The sequence below is a fragment of the Glycine max genome, chromosome 15 (genome assembly GCF_000004515.6).
Source record: "Glycine max cultivar Williams 82 chromosome 15, Glycine_max_v4.0, whole genome shotgun sequence".
Lineage (NCBI taxonomy): Eukaryota > Viridiplantae > Streptophyta > Magnoliopsida > Fabales > Fabaceae > Glycine > Glycine max.
In genome coordinates, this window is record NC_038251.2 from 45242707 (window position 1) to 45256760 (window position 14054).

A 14054-nucleotide genomic window follows, 5' to 3' on the forward strand; every position below is an offset into this window, starting at 1 on the left:
ACTGATATTTTGAAGTAAAAAATTCATTTATGAAATTGATATCTCTCAACAAATGTTTCTTTATATGATGAGACCTGAAAATCAAATCCTTAACCTAGTACTTAAAGAACAAAATTATTTCTCATTCATGTCATGTTAGTCTCTAACATCTTCCTCTATTGATAGTTTTTCGTTTATTCAAATTATGCTAATTTTGCTTAAGCTGCCGTTATGTAACCCCCAAGGCGTCCTTCTAATCTGTGGTGGCCTTAACTTGAGGGGATTTCCAACATAAAACATAAAACATAAAACAAAATTAGGAATCATTTTTGCTTTTATGAACGATATTTCATAATAAGCATATTAAGACCAAAAAAAACTCGCACAGTTGTAATCATTGAATCTAATAAGCAACAATATTCAAAAGAAACTTTTCAAAATAGTGTTTACTATTGACAATTATATCACGCTTTGTTACATCACAATCAAATAGATGATGCAACACCCTGAGATACATTGAACGAAGGCACAAGTGGCATACTGTTGATGCAAACTCTTTCAAGTGGAAATTCCGAAAAGCACAATATCTTGATTCTGAACGTGCGTTTGTCTCACCTCTGAAGTCCATATCATACTGGATGCTGCTTGATTTTGAGCGATCAACCACGTTCCACAGCATTTTAGGATGCAAAAATTGTATGATACTCAAGCCGATGTAACCTTCACAACTCGTTAAAATTCCTGCTGGTAAACCTGACAAAAATGTCTAATCTATAAATATTGTCCACATATTAAAACAATGTCTATGTGCATTGAAACCAACGTGCTTGATGTTTGTCACAATCACATTCAAACAAACATCTCTTTAACTTCATTTGTCGTTGTCAATACAGCATGTAATGCTGCAAGATCACAGACATAGTGGGAGTGTGCTCTTCTGTTGTTATCTTGCATTGCCTTCATTAACTCTTCCCTCTTTGCACTTAATTTTCAATTGTTTTTCCCCAACAGTAACAAATAGAGAAGCCAACCTATAATAAATGAACTAAACCAACAACAACAACAACAAATTTTTTTATCTCACTAGATAAGGTCGGCTACATGGATCACACAATGCCATTCGGCATGGTTAAAAGTCAAAGTTTTAGAAAATTTAAGTCTGAGATCTCCATGATTTCTTCCAATGTCCTTTTTGGTCTCCCTCTTCTCCTAGTCCCTTTACAATCCAACATTCACTACCATATACTATAGCTGAATAAATGGACTAAACCAAAGCAACAATATGAATTGAAAACACGGAGAAAGCTTCCTAGTAAACTATTCTTCCATTTCTTATTCATTCCCTAGTGTTATGCTATCAGCTTTAGTCCAAACACTTAAGGAGATTTGTTTTAATGTACTTATCGAGAAATTACATAAGTGGGCCCAACACCACGTCTTAACCCACACCCTTTGTATAAACCTTTTCTGAATATTTAACAGCAAGGACTTTTCCCCAGTACACCAATCTCTCTTTGTAAATTGTAGCATATCTACCAATGTGTTAACACTCTTCACTAGACTCAGCCACATCTTGACCACTATGTTAGTGTTTTACTAGTTGTCACTTGGATCAGGCCATGTACCAAGCTTACTTTTTCCAAGAACCAATTCATGTGTTACTCACTGCTCCCCAGTCATCACTGGGCTGCGTGATCTGCTTGTACTATAATTGTCCAATCAATTCAAATCATCAACTCCGATACCATTTCTTGAATAATTGTCCAATCAATTCAAATCATCAACTCCGATACCACTTGTTCTACCATTAGGAGTCCAAAAGACGATCATCAGTCCTTCCACTTTATATGGTCCTAACTAACGATGTCCTCACATTCTCCCCTTGCCTGAATTCCCAACACCCAAAGGGAAAGTGATTCCTTCTTGAAAAGACTCTAATATAAATCCAAAGTCTGTGCTAAAGTTTTCTTGTATGATAGAGACTTAATACAAATGAACTATTGCAGATTTAGTGTCATAAAAAATTCTGTTGATATGTGTGCCAAGTGGCTGTCCGACTAAGAAATAACTGCACATTTATTTTTATGACACCATTAATCCACTTACAAATGAAGTAGGATTTCAAACATGTTGGGCGAATCTTGGGAGTGCCCTTAAAACGTGGACCAATTTCTTTCATAAATTTATTTAGGCGTGATCTAGGATGGCAAATTTTGATGGCAGCATCATATCTATGAAGATTTTGGTTTGTTTGTTGGAGTGGAACACTCAGACTTTAAAGAGAATATCTAAACTTATCTTTCACTAGATATGTTTGTAGAGAGATTGAGTACCTATTCTATTTTTCATGTCTTTTCTTTTACTTTTTGTTAAATTAGACTGTCTTTTGTGTACCCTTTCTCTCTCCCTCTTCCCACCCCAACAATAAAAACCAGAGAAGGAAACTATCGATATTGCAGTTCATAAGATAAGCTAACATTAAAATATAAAAAGTATAGAAATTATTGACACAACATGCATTATCATAGCAAGTAAAAATTGAAGTCCTATAATTATCCAAATCAAAAGGAAAATACCTGCTCAAGCACCTGCTTGATGATCATGATGACTTAGTCGCATATAAATAGAAGATGTGTTATCATCCCAATAAGCTAAAAATGCAGGGAGGGAGAACTTGGTGAAGTTCTTCAATGATATAGCCCTTTAGAAGAAAAGCTACAGTGATTGTTTCCAGTCACTTACCGTAAAGAGTCATATCTGTTATAAACAAAATGATGCATAAATATGTTTTAAAACAAGATGATTTATGATAGTTAACATGTAAGGTTTGTAAAAGGTCCCTATCATATATTTTCGCAAATCTCGATGATTTTCCAAATTCTAATGAAAAGTGAAAACACGAAGGAAGACACTGATAACCAGAAGCAATGCATTGGCCCTTGCAAACAAGTCTAGAAAGAATCTTCTAGATGTGAGGGTTCTTTCATAAGCATATCATCATATCAGCTTCTGCTGTATTTTATTCATTGTATTTCTCGACATCAAACCCCTATCCATCACATGATTCCAGAAGATCTGTGACACTTTGTTTTCATTAGCATCAGATGTGCTAAAGCATCTATAAAGTTTGACTGTTATCATCAACCTTCTCCTAGCCATCTCTTCTAGCATACTTGAGGCAGCACTTACATTCCCCACATTCCAATAAGCATATGCAATACTGGTGTAGATAACACTTTCACCTGATATACCCTTTCCTTCCATATGATAGAATAACCTTTCAGCACATTGAATCCTTTCTACCTTGCATGAGCTTCTTATCAATGCCCTGTATACTGAAACATCAAGACAAATTCCTCTACTCAGAAACTCGTCTGGAAGGGCTAAAACTGCATCCATATTGTCTTTCTTATTGTAGCCATCTACAATCCATGAATACGTACAATAACTGGGGGTAAATCCAGCATCAAGCATGCTGAACATTAACTCCTTTGCACTTTCCAGCTCATTTGTCTTGCAGAACCCATGAATCAGTGCCTTATATGTAAATGGATCAGGTTTTAGACCAGCTTCTAACATCTTGTTCTTAAATTTCAAAGCTGACTTCAAATCTCCAATCTTGCAGTAAGCATTAATTAGTGTGTTGCATGTGATATTGTCAGCTTGAAGTTTCCTTTCACTCATTTCATTCAACAGTTTGTTTGCATCCCTTATCCTGCCATCTTGACACAGCTTGCGCAGAATTGAATTATAAGTAACAACTCCAGGGTACAATCCCTTAGCCTCCATCAGTTTGCACATTTTCAGAGCTTCTTCCAGTTCGTTTGTTTTACAATAACCATCAATCAATGTAGTATATGTCACATGATTGGGAGTTGCATTTTTTATTTCACTAAACATCCTCATAGCTTCTCTCATCCTGCCTTCTTTACAAAATCCATAAATAAGAGAGTTATAACTAACAATATCAAGGTTTATCCCCTCTCTTTCCATTCTGTTCTGGATGGATAAAGCCTCATAGTGCATACCTTTCTTGCAATACAACGATAACAAAGTATTGTATGTGAAGATATCCTGAAGCACACCCTTAACATCCATCTCATTTAATAACTGTTCTGCCCTTTCCACATCTCCTGATTTTGAACAAGCATGGAATAAACAATTGTAAATGTAAATATTGGGAACAACCCCAACTTGAACCATCCTCTTGTAAATTTTCCACACCATGTGAGTAACCCCATCCTTCAACAAGGAATTCAAAAGAACAGTACAAGCATGCAAATGAGGTTTGACTTCATGTAACCTCATCTGCTCAAAAACTTGAATTGCATCCTGTGTCATCTTTGACTTGGCATAATGTATGACAAGCCAGCTCAAAACTTGAGAATTAACTTCCTGGTTGTCATGAGTCCTCACCAAAGTGCTCAAAACTGAAGGAGATGAAAGAAAATCCTTGTGGGCAATTTTTTCAAGCACGTGTTGTGCAGTTTTGAAATGCTTATGTTCGGTGAGGATGTGAATCATGGCCCATGAACATTGCAAGGAATGGCTATAATGTGGGATGGAGTCAAGCCATTTGAAGAATGGGAAGGAATGAGAGAGCCCATAACCATAGAGTGAGAGCTGTAATAGAACCTTGTGAATGGTAGAGGAAGTGAGAGCAGAGGCATTCTTCACCTTCAACAGATTGCCCCAGTGACCCTTGACCACAATTGAACACACACTATCAACAAATTGGTTATGACTCCCAATCAAAACCATGCCTATTAATAATATGACCGATATGGCCCATTATTTTCATTTCACAACCATACTTTGGTGCTATGCTTGGTTTTCTTCAATTTGTTTTTCTTGCTCACGTGTTGCTTTTCACATTCTTTGATAACCCTGAAGAAGTGGAATGTCTCATTAAAATATTACCCAATAAGAAAGAATTAAATTAGCAAATCTTTATAATAAATTGAATGTTTAAATAGGTTGCTAAAATATTCTAATGGACTCTGAAATTAGTAAAAAAATTAATATGTCTATACTATTTGATGGTCGTTTGAATTCTGTTAATTGAGATAAATCTTTTAGCTATTTGTAAACAAAGCATTTACATAGTTATCTTTCAAACAAAAATGAAAAATCAGGCCTGAAAATGAGCTAAGATGAACAACTCATAGCTATTTAGCTTATATTGATACATCTTTGGTGTTAACTTTTCAAAAATAGCAGGCCCAAAAATATGGTAATCTTAGATACTTTCTCAGTTGCCAACCAAATGACACCGGACACAACGACAACTACAACAACTAAAGCCTTAACCCACTATGTGAAGTCAGCTACATAAATCGTACTATGTTATTCAGCACAGTTAAGGACCAAACGAAACTGACACACAGCAAAAATAAAAAATAAAATGCTACAATTTCCACTCTATCTTCGACTACCCTAATTATGTCTCAAGTTTGAGGTAAATCACAGTCTAAATCAATAGACAACAACATTCAAATACCCAAGATCCTCTATCAATTCATAAACGTCAAGACATATTATCATTAAAACAACAACAAACAAAAAATTAGCCCCTGAAATTGCTTAGTGTAGTTCACACGGATGGAAAAGAGAATGCGTGGGAGTGGGAATGAAAAGCTAATAATTATGCAGGGAAGGGTAGTGACAGAAGTACACACATACTATACCATGCATCAGACAAACGTCATCTCATTTATCTCAGAACATTAATCAAACACAAGGTATGCATCTTATTCCATGTTTAAATCTCAACACAAAAGAGTGAACAGAAGCCTAAGAGTTCTTGCATTGCATTCATTACATCAATCAGCTACTACTACTAGCCAAGCAAACAACGAAACAGCGAAATTTGAAGATTACCTGTTTACTGAACGATTCAAAGCAGAGAGATGATTTGAATTGAAGAACGAGTAGAGATAAGGGAAAAGTAAAAGTAAAACCCAGGAAAGGGTAATGGCCGTTTGATGCGGTTATGGTCGTAAAAGTTATCAGTCTAGCTTGTTATTGTTTTTCATGTGTTTATTTTAGTTTTTATAAATAATCAGAAATTGAAAACTATTTTAAATAGAATTCCTAAATTAAAATTAAAATTAAAATTAGAAATCATTTTAAATATTTTGTTTATAAAATCAACTACTTCTTCTAAAATAAAGTAATTTTTATAATTGTAACTAAAATACAAATTAACTTTTATTTTTTAATCTTTAAAATATAGACTCAGTTGTTTTCAGGTAGTGAAGATTATCAAGGATTTCATTGTTAGATGTTGCATCTATGTTTGGAGTCATATTTATCGTGAAGCCAATGAAGTGGTGGATGTGCTTGCCAAATATGATTTATCTTTATGGGGAGAGTAGAGTTTTTTCCATTCCACAGGTTTTATTCATTTACAAGTTTCAGCTGATGCAGTGAATATATATTCTTTTTCTCGTGGGTTTTAATTTTTAGTTGGTGTTCCGGGGCTTTGCCCCTTCATTCCACCAAAAATATAATTATTAGATTATTTTTCATCAAAATTACTATTTTTTAAATACATAACAAACTAATTTATATTAATCTTTAACTTTAATTTTGAAAAACAAAAGATTTAAATAACTTCTGGTCCTTTTTGGTTTAAGTCCTAGATTTTTATTTTAATTTGTGTCTTTTAAAGATATTTTTGGCATGGTTAAAGAAAATTACAACAAAGTGAGTCAAGTGACCTTGAAAGGAGAAAACATCAATTTAGATGCCAATTGGTTCTCATATTCCACGAACTTTAAATTTTCTATGAATATGAATCCAGTTTAGCATAGTTTAGCAAAATCTTATCTTTTGCAGCATAAGTAAATTAAAAATAATCATGCTAACAAGTTTATTTAATTAATCACCAATGCAAAAGCCCACCACCACTTAGCCAAGTCCTAGGCTTAGAGAGAACCATATATTTTCCTAAGACTTGCCTAAAACTTGGGATCTTGACCAGCAGACACAGAACACTTTTGGGGCAAAGTAGTTCAACAAAGGAACTATTAAGGCATTTAACATGTCTATTGGTTTGGTATATCTCCTAAAAAAATGTTTTAAGACCAAGTTCAGACTGCTCAAGAATGCCAATAAAGCCAAGCTTAAAGGTATTGCACCTGTGGGATGATTGCATGAAAGCAAGGTTTTAATATAACAGTACAGAACGTGATTCCAGCTAATAATAAGTCAAGGTTTTTTGTGGTTTTATGATTGCAGTTGTGACCACATTAACCAGATTTATCTGCAATTTCCCACAAATCAAGGATCACAATGAAACAGCAATTGTGACCGCAATATAATGATGCGGGACAGTAACACAATAACAAAACAATATACAATGAAAGTCTATCCCTCAAACTTACAAGAATCTGTGATGAGTAATACAAATATATGACAATAATGATAACACTGCAAGTAGACAACAAACACTTGATTTTTTACGTGGAAAACCCCCTGTATGTGGGAGGTAAAAACCACTGGCACAAGCCAGTCAATCAAGCTCCATTATGATCAAAATAGGAGTACAAAAGAGTCTGGAACAAATACACAAATTGTGTTTGACAACCAGCCAAACAACCAAAACAACAAAATTACAAATAGAGAATGAAAAATCAGAAAATTTGTACACAGTACAAACTGCATATCTCCCACCACAAGCAATGAATCAAAGATCCAACATTCAGATTGAAAAATAACATGTCTTGAACTAGCTGACAAAATTTCAGCCCGAATCCAATGGTTAACAAAGTTGCAAATGCGATTTTATGATGACTGTCCCGTGAAACTGTAAGATTGGCTTTTCCTTTTCTCTCTTGAAAGGTGTATTGTGCTCGAATGCTATCACACATACTTTCATTCAACTGATATTAAGACAAGTTGAAGGAGCACAAGTAAGAAAGCTCTGTCGATTTCTGTGTGACCCACGATGTTGTACCTGGAAAGATCAATGCATTCTATTCAACCCAATGGAAAAAACTACTCCCACAATACCAGCAACAGTATTTTGCTCAGCATGTCCTGGCAAATGAACATATTCAAACTAATGTCAGATATTTTATTATTATTGTCTTTCTTTATAGGCAATGTTTCTAACTATATGAAGTACCATCCTAAATTCTTATCAGCCACCAAAGAGCCTTCAAATATTGCAATCTCTAGCTCTAGTTTAAAGCAAAAGTTTAATGCTAAAACAGTGCATTTATATGGATTTATATTATTGAGAAATTGAATAAGGAAAGGAAACTGAGCCCATAAAACCTTACAGTTCAATAATTAATGAGAATAATTGACGTTGAATGATTTTAAGATCCTATATCGAGGAACACATGATAACATGCAACTTCATTTGCCTTTGTGGAATTGAACAAACCTTGCATGTCAGCATTAAATCTGTCACGAGCAGTGTCTCCTGACTGTTTCCGCAGCAAAACTTTGTTGTGTGCTTACTGCATAAGAAAATATGAAAGTCCAGTAACTTAAAATTCTCTGTCACTTTCTTCAGATAAACACTACTGATTAATTATAATATACAACATGCCTACTTAAAACTTGAAAAAATTTATATAATTGCTAAGTGTTTTATTGTAAGAGCTAAGAACTAAGCTCCTCACAAAAGAAAAATAAAACTAAGAACTTAGATGCTGCATTAGTAAATGATAAAATCATTTATGTGACGAAGAGATTGTATAACATGAAAGGGATTCTCAAACAACTTGAGGTCCACCAGAGTTTTAACAAATTGATATTTCATCCTAAATTTCCTTCAGAAGATAGTGTTTTAGAAGATGGAGAACATTTGAAAGGCAGGAAGCTACACAGTATACCGTTAGCAGAAAGATAGCTATGATGAATAGTAGCTTCAGAACGTTCACTGGCAAAACAGAGAGACTGAGAATGAAACCCAGCAAGCACTGTAGATAGCTATTGCAGAGAGCAAGATTAAGTTCACCAGCACAAAAGGTACCCAATATATGATACCATGCAAGTTCCTGCACATTATCATTAGAAATTTCAGTTTGTGGAGTTTCATGCTTGTAAATTACAATATATGTAATAATCAATCACAATAAGCAACAAGTACCTGAAAAACATATCCAAATTACGAGAGAATATATTTATTAATTTATATAACATGGACATAGGAAAATAAGAGTTAGTCAAGGAATTACAAAGTCATTAATTTAAAAGGCAAGTCAAGGAATTGTTTGTTAGCACTTGCTTATTCATTGATGTATGAGCTCCTGCACATTGACATAGGAAAATAAGAGTTAGAGGCACAATAATTATTGGTAATCAGTTTCAAGAATACCAATAGGTGAAGAGTAATGATTTACAGCTATTCATTTCTAAAACTATTGATATATTGTTGCTAGCAATTATTAATTTAACCCAAACATACTACCAACTTTCATGTTGACAGGTATTCTAAATTTCTGATGTAGCATGCAATGAGAATTTGAAAAAACAATCCTCATGGCCGCTTCTAAGCTTGTGATTCAGGTTTTATATATAGAAGATATATATGTATATAGATAGATAAATATGTAAAGAAAAATGCCGATGTGAGAACAAAGGGAATGGAAATACTACTTTAATGTAAATTTATCAAGTCCTCAGTTGAAATATACCAAAAACATATATCGAACTTGGTAGAATAATACTACTCAAAGTCATACGTTTGTGTTGAACCATTCTCCTTTAGCAAATATTACTCAGTTTAGGTGTAACTTCTGCCAGTGTTGATTGTTATCTAGAGTGAAATACTACCAATAAACAAGATTCTAATAGGGACAAAATAATAAATTTAAAGCCAAGTATTGCAAAAGCTCCAAATATGGATTTGAAATTCAAACACGTGATAGAGTAAGTACCTGATGAAACGTGAGACAAATATGAAAATCGTAGAGTTCCTCATAGAGAACTTCTGAACTTGTAGTTCATGTTATGTTATTATGTCATCAACAATACATACACATTTAATGTGTGCAATCTTCCCCCAATCTTTGCCTTTTGTTTTCTCGCAACACTTTATGAGTAATGAACAATTGCCTTCAATTACTAGAGTTGAAATGGATTTTGGCATACCCCCCTCTGGTAGGCATGGGAAACTGGGGCAGTCACTAAGACACAAATTTTGAAGAGAGGAGAGGTGGCATGAAAAATATATAGAGGTACTGATTTAAACATGCAAATGAATTTAAATGTCATATTCAGATCAAACAATGAAAGCTAAATAGCACAAGCGTACCTCCAATCATTGCAAATCAAACACAAAGCGGCGCAAGTACGAACCCGTAGTCAGCTTTATTTTTTTCCTACATATGAGCCTTTGTTATATTATATATATATATATATATATATATATATATATATATATATATATATATAAGTTTCCGTATACGTTGTTCATCTTCTTCTTTCACCCCTCTGTTTCTCTCTCCTCCAACAGCATCGTGCTTCTCACTTTAATGTCCTCCATGGATGCCTTTGGCGCTGCCACTTTCTCTGACTAGAATGACAACGACGCCACGCCATGCTAGTGGTCTGGCGTCACGGGTGCAGACATCCCTGGCATGGTGTGGCATTGCTGTCATTCCAGTCGGAGAAAGCGGCGGTGCCGAAGACATCCACGGCAGACTTTAAAGTGAGAAGCGCGATGAAAAAAGAAGATGAACATATATGGAAACTTTTATATATATATATATATATATATATATATATATATATATATATATATATATATATATCATATAATATAACAAAGGCTCATCGAAAAAAGCATACGCTGGAACTTTTATATTTATAATATAACAAAGGGTCATATGTAGGAAGAAAATAAAGCTGACTACGGGTTCGTGCTTGCGCCGCTTCGTGTTTGATCTGCAATGGCTGGAGGTACACTTGTGCTATTTAGCTTCCGCTGTTTGATCTGAATATGACATTTAAATTCATTTTCATGTTTAGATCAGTACCTGCATATATTTTCATTTGGTATCAAAGCATGGGTTTGAGGATAGGGATGTAAGTTTGTTAATGAACGTGGCAGAGATAAGGTTGAACGTGGGAGGAAAATGGACCAGATTCAGAAAACAAATTCCCAAAAAAATTGCAACCGAAAAAACAGTTGAAACAGAACGTGGGTCATCCGAAAATTCCATCCAAAAATTCCATCATTCTCCCACTTGGTCCATTTAACTCAACATCAACTGTAACAAGAAACATAATATATGAGTCATGGTGATAGGTCCTCTGATGATGAGTAATATCTTCCATGTACCACAATATATCAAGTCTCTCAATACTAGCTCTCAACTTAATGAATAAACCATATGTTTATTCTATATCTAAACCGAATGATTTTTCTCGAAATAAATAAATATGTGCACAAATCCATAAGAGAAAATATCTAACTGAATAAAAGTTTCATTGAAAATAACAAATGTACATACAATGAAATTACATCATGGAACCAAGTCTCATTCGTACTACATGATCCTTAAAATTCTTTGGTGGCATGCCTTTAGTTAAAGGATCAGCAATCATCAACTCAGTGCTGACGTGTTCAATGACCACTTTCTTCTCTTTAACACGTTCTCTTATAGTTAAGTACTTGATGTCGATGTGCTTATTTCGACTTCCATTTTTGTTGTTTTTAGCCATAAACACCGCAGCAGAGTTATCACAATACAACTTTAATGGCCTGGAAATAGAGTCCACAACTCTAAGGCCAAACATGAAACTCTTCAACTATACACCATGCGAGATAGCCTCAAAACAGGAAACGAACTCAGCCTCCATAATGGAAGTAGCAGTTAAGGTTTGCTTGGCACTTCTCCAAGATATAGCTCCATCGGCTAACATAAAAATATATCTGGATGTTGATTTTCGTGAATCAACGCAACCAGCAAAGTCTGAATCGGAGTAGCCAATCACTTCTAGACAATCAGTTCATCTGTACATGAACATGTAATCCTTTGTCCCTTGAAGATATCTCATCACTTTCTTTGCAGCTTTCCAGTGTTCAATACCTGGATTACTCTGATATCTTCCCAAAACTCCAACAGCATATGCAATGTCAGGACTGGTGCAAATCTGAGCATAAATAAGGCTTCCAACAGCTGAAGCATATGGAGTATTCTTCATGTGTTCCCGCTTAAAATCATTTTTCGGGCACTGACTCAAAGCGAGTTTGTCATCCTTCACAATGGGAGCTATACTTGGCGAACAATCTTTCATATTAAATCTCTCTAGAACTTTGTTAATATAAGTCTCTTGAGACAAACCTAAAATGCCTCGAGATCTTTCCCTATAGATCTTAATGCCAATGACATAAGATGTCTCTCCCATATCCTTCATATCAAAGTTCTTTGAGAGAAATTGTTTCACCTCATATAGCAAACCCTTATCATTAGTTGCAAGCAAAATGTCATCCACGTATAACACAAGAAAACAAATCTTACTCCCACTGACCTTTTGGTATATACATTGATCCATAATGTTCTCTTCAAAGCCAAATGAAGTGATGACATCATGAAACTTCAGATACCATTGGCGGGAGGCTTGTTTCAAGCCATAGATTGATTTATTAAGCTTGCAAACTAAGTGTTCACTGTTAGTAGAGGAGAATCCTTCAGGCTATTTCATGTAAACCTCTTCCTCTAGATGACCATTAAGGAATTCCATTTTCACATCCATTTGATGTTACTCAAAGTCAAAATGAGCTACTAATGTCATAATTACTCGAAAGGAATCTTTCTTAGATACAGGAGAAAAGGTCTTTGTGTAATCAATTCCTTCTCTTTGAGTGAACCCTTTGGAAACAAGTCTTTCCTTATGTCTCTCATTGTTCCCTTGTGAGTCTTTCTTGGTTTTAAAAACCCATCTACATCCAATGGCTTTTACACCACTAGGCAATTGTACAAGATCCTAGACTTGGTTAAACGCCATAGAATCCATCTCATCTTTCATGGCATTGTACTACAAGTTTGATTCTTTAGAACTCATGGTCTGTGAAAACGTTTCAGGATCATTTACAGCTCCAATGTTGTAGTCCGATTCTTGCCTATACACTACATAATCACTAGGAATCGATGTCCTTTTGACTCTAGTAGATCTTCTTAATGTTACCTCATCACTTTTCTTAAGGAACTTGTTGCTCAACCGGCTGTTCAATAGGTTGTTCAACATTATCTTGATATTCATCATCAATAACTTGATTGTTTCCAATAATTTGTGGATTTTCAATCATTGGTTGTCTAACACTTGTTTGTACTTGAGGGGTGTGAATGACAACCAATCTATCACTTGAGCTAGAGGGTTGAGCTTCATAGTGATCTTTTTCAAAAGCAATGTCCTAAAATTGATCACTCCTACTAATCAAGTCATTCTCAAGAAATTTTGCGTTTCTTGATTCCACAATCCTAGTGCTATGTGATGGAAAATAGAATATATACCTTTTGGACTTTTCAGCATATCCAATGAAATACCCACTAATAGTCCTTGGGTCTAGTTTCTTCTCTTGTGGGTTATAAACTCTCACTTCAGATGGGCATCCCCAAACGCGTATATGTCGCAAACTCGGTTTCCAACCTTTGAATAACTCGAAAGGTGTCTTTAAGACAACCTTGGTTAGAACTCGGTTTAATATATACACAGTTGTCTTTAATGCTTCAATCCACAAGAATTGAGGAAGTTTTCTATTACTTCTCATACTTCTTAACATGTCCATTAAAGTTCGGTTTCTTCTTTCTGCCACACCATTCTGATCCGGAGAACCAGGCATAGTGTACTAGGCAACAATCCTATGTTCCTAAAGAAACTTCGCAAACAAACCAGGTGCTTGTACATTCTCCGTGTATCTACCATAATACTCTCCTCCTCGATTAGATCTCACGATCTTAATTTGCTTTCCACATTGTTTCTCGACTTCAGCCTTAAAAATTTGAAAGGCATCCAAAGCTTCGTCTTTTGTACGAAGTAAGTAGAGATACATATATCGTGAATAATCATCTATAAAGGTGATAAAGTATTTTGGACTACTTGCATCCATA

The 14054-nt window shown here is 34.9% G+C and overlaps 1 protein-coding gene across 2 annotated transcripts; it reads right to left on the reverse strand.

Moving 5' to 3' along the window:
- Window positions 1-355: 355 nt before the first annotated feature.
- On the reverse strand, window positions 356-6007 carry LOC100804589 (pentatricopeptide repeat-containing protein At5g38730). Of its 2 annotated transcripts, XR_005888663.1 has the most exons (3): window positions 5860-6007; window positions 2556-4866; window positions 356-732 (listed from the first exon to the last, which is right to left on the reverse strand). XR_005888663.1 is itself a non-coding variant. In XM_041009700.1 (2 exons), exon 2 carries the CDS (start codon window positions 4738-4740, stop codon window positions 2977-2979), a length of 1764 nt encoding a protein of 587 aa, XP_040865634.1. In that variant the 5' UTR covers window positions 4741-4866; window positions 5860-6007; the 3' UTR covers window positions 356-2976. The 2 variants fall into 2 exon arrangements, 1 of the variants encoding a protein (XP_040865634.1); XM_041009700.1 differs by having other exon boundaries at window positions 356-4866.
- Window positions 6008-14054: the final 8047 nt, after the last annotated feature.

Bases quoted from the DNA above. Each gene is read 5' to 3' on its own strand.
- LOC100804589 (XM_041009700.1), bottom strand. From the start codon at position 4,740: ATGGTTTTGATTGGGAGTCATAACCAATTTGTTGATAGTGTGTGTTCA.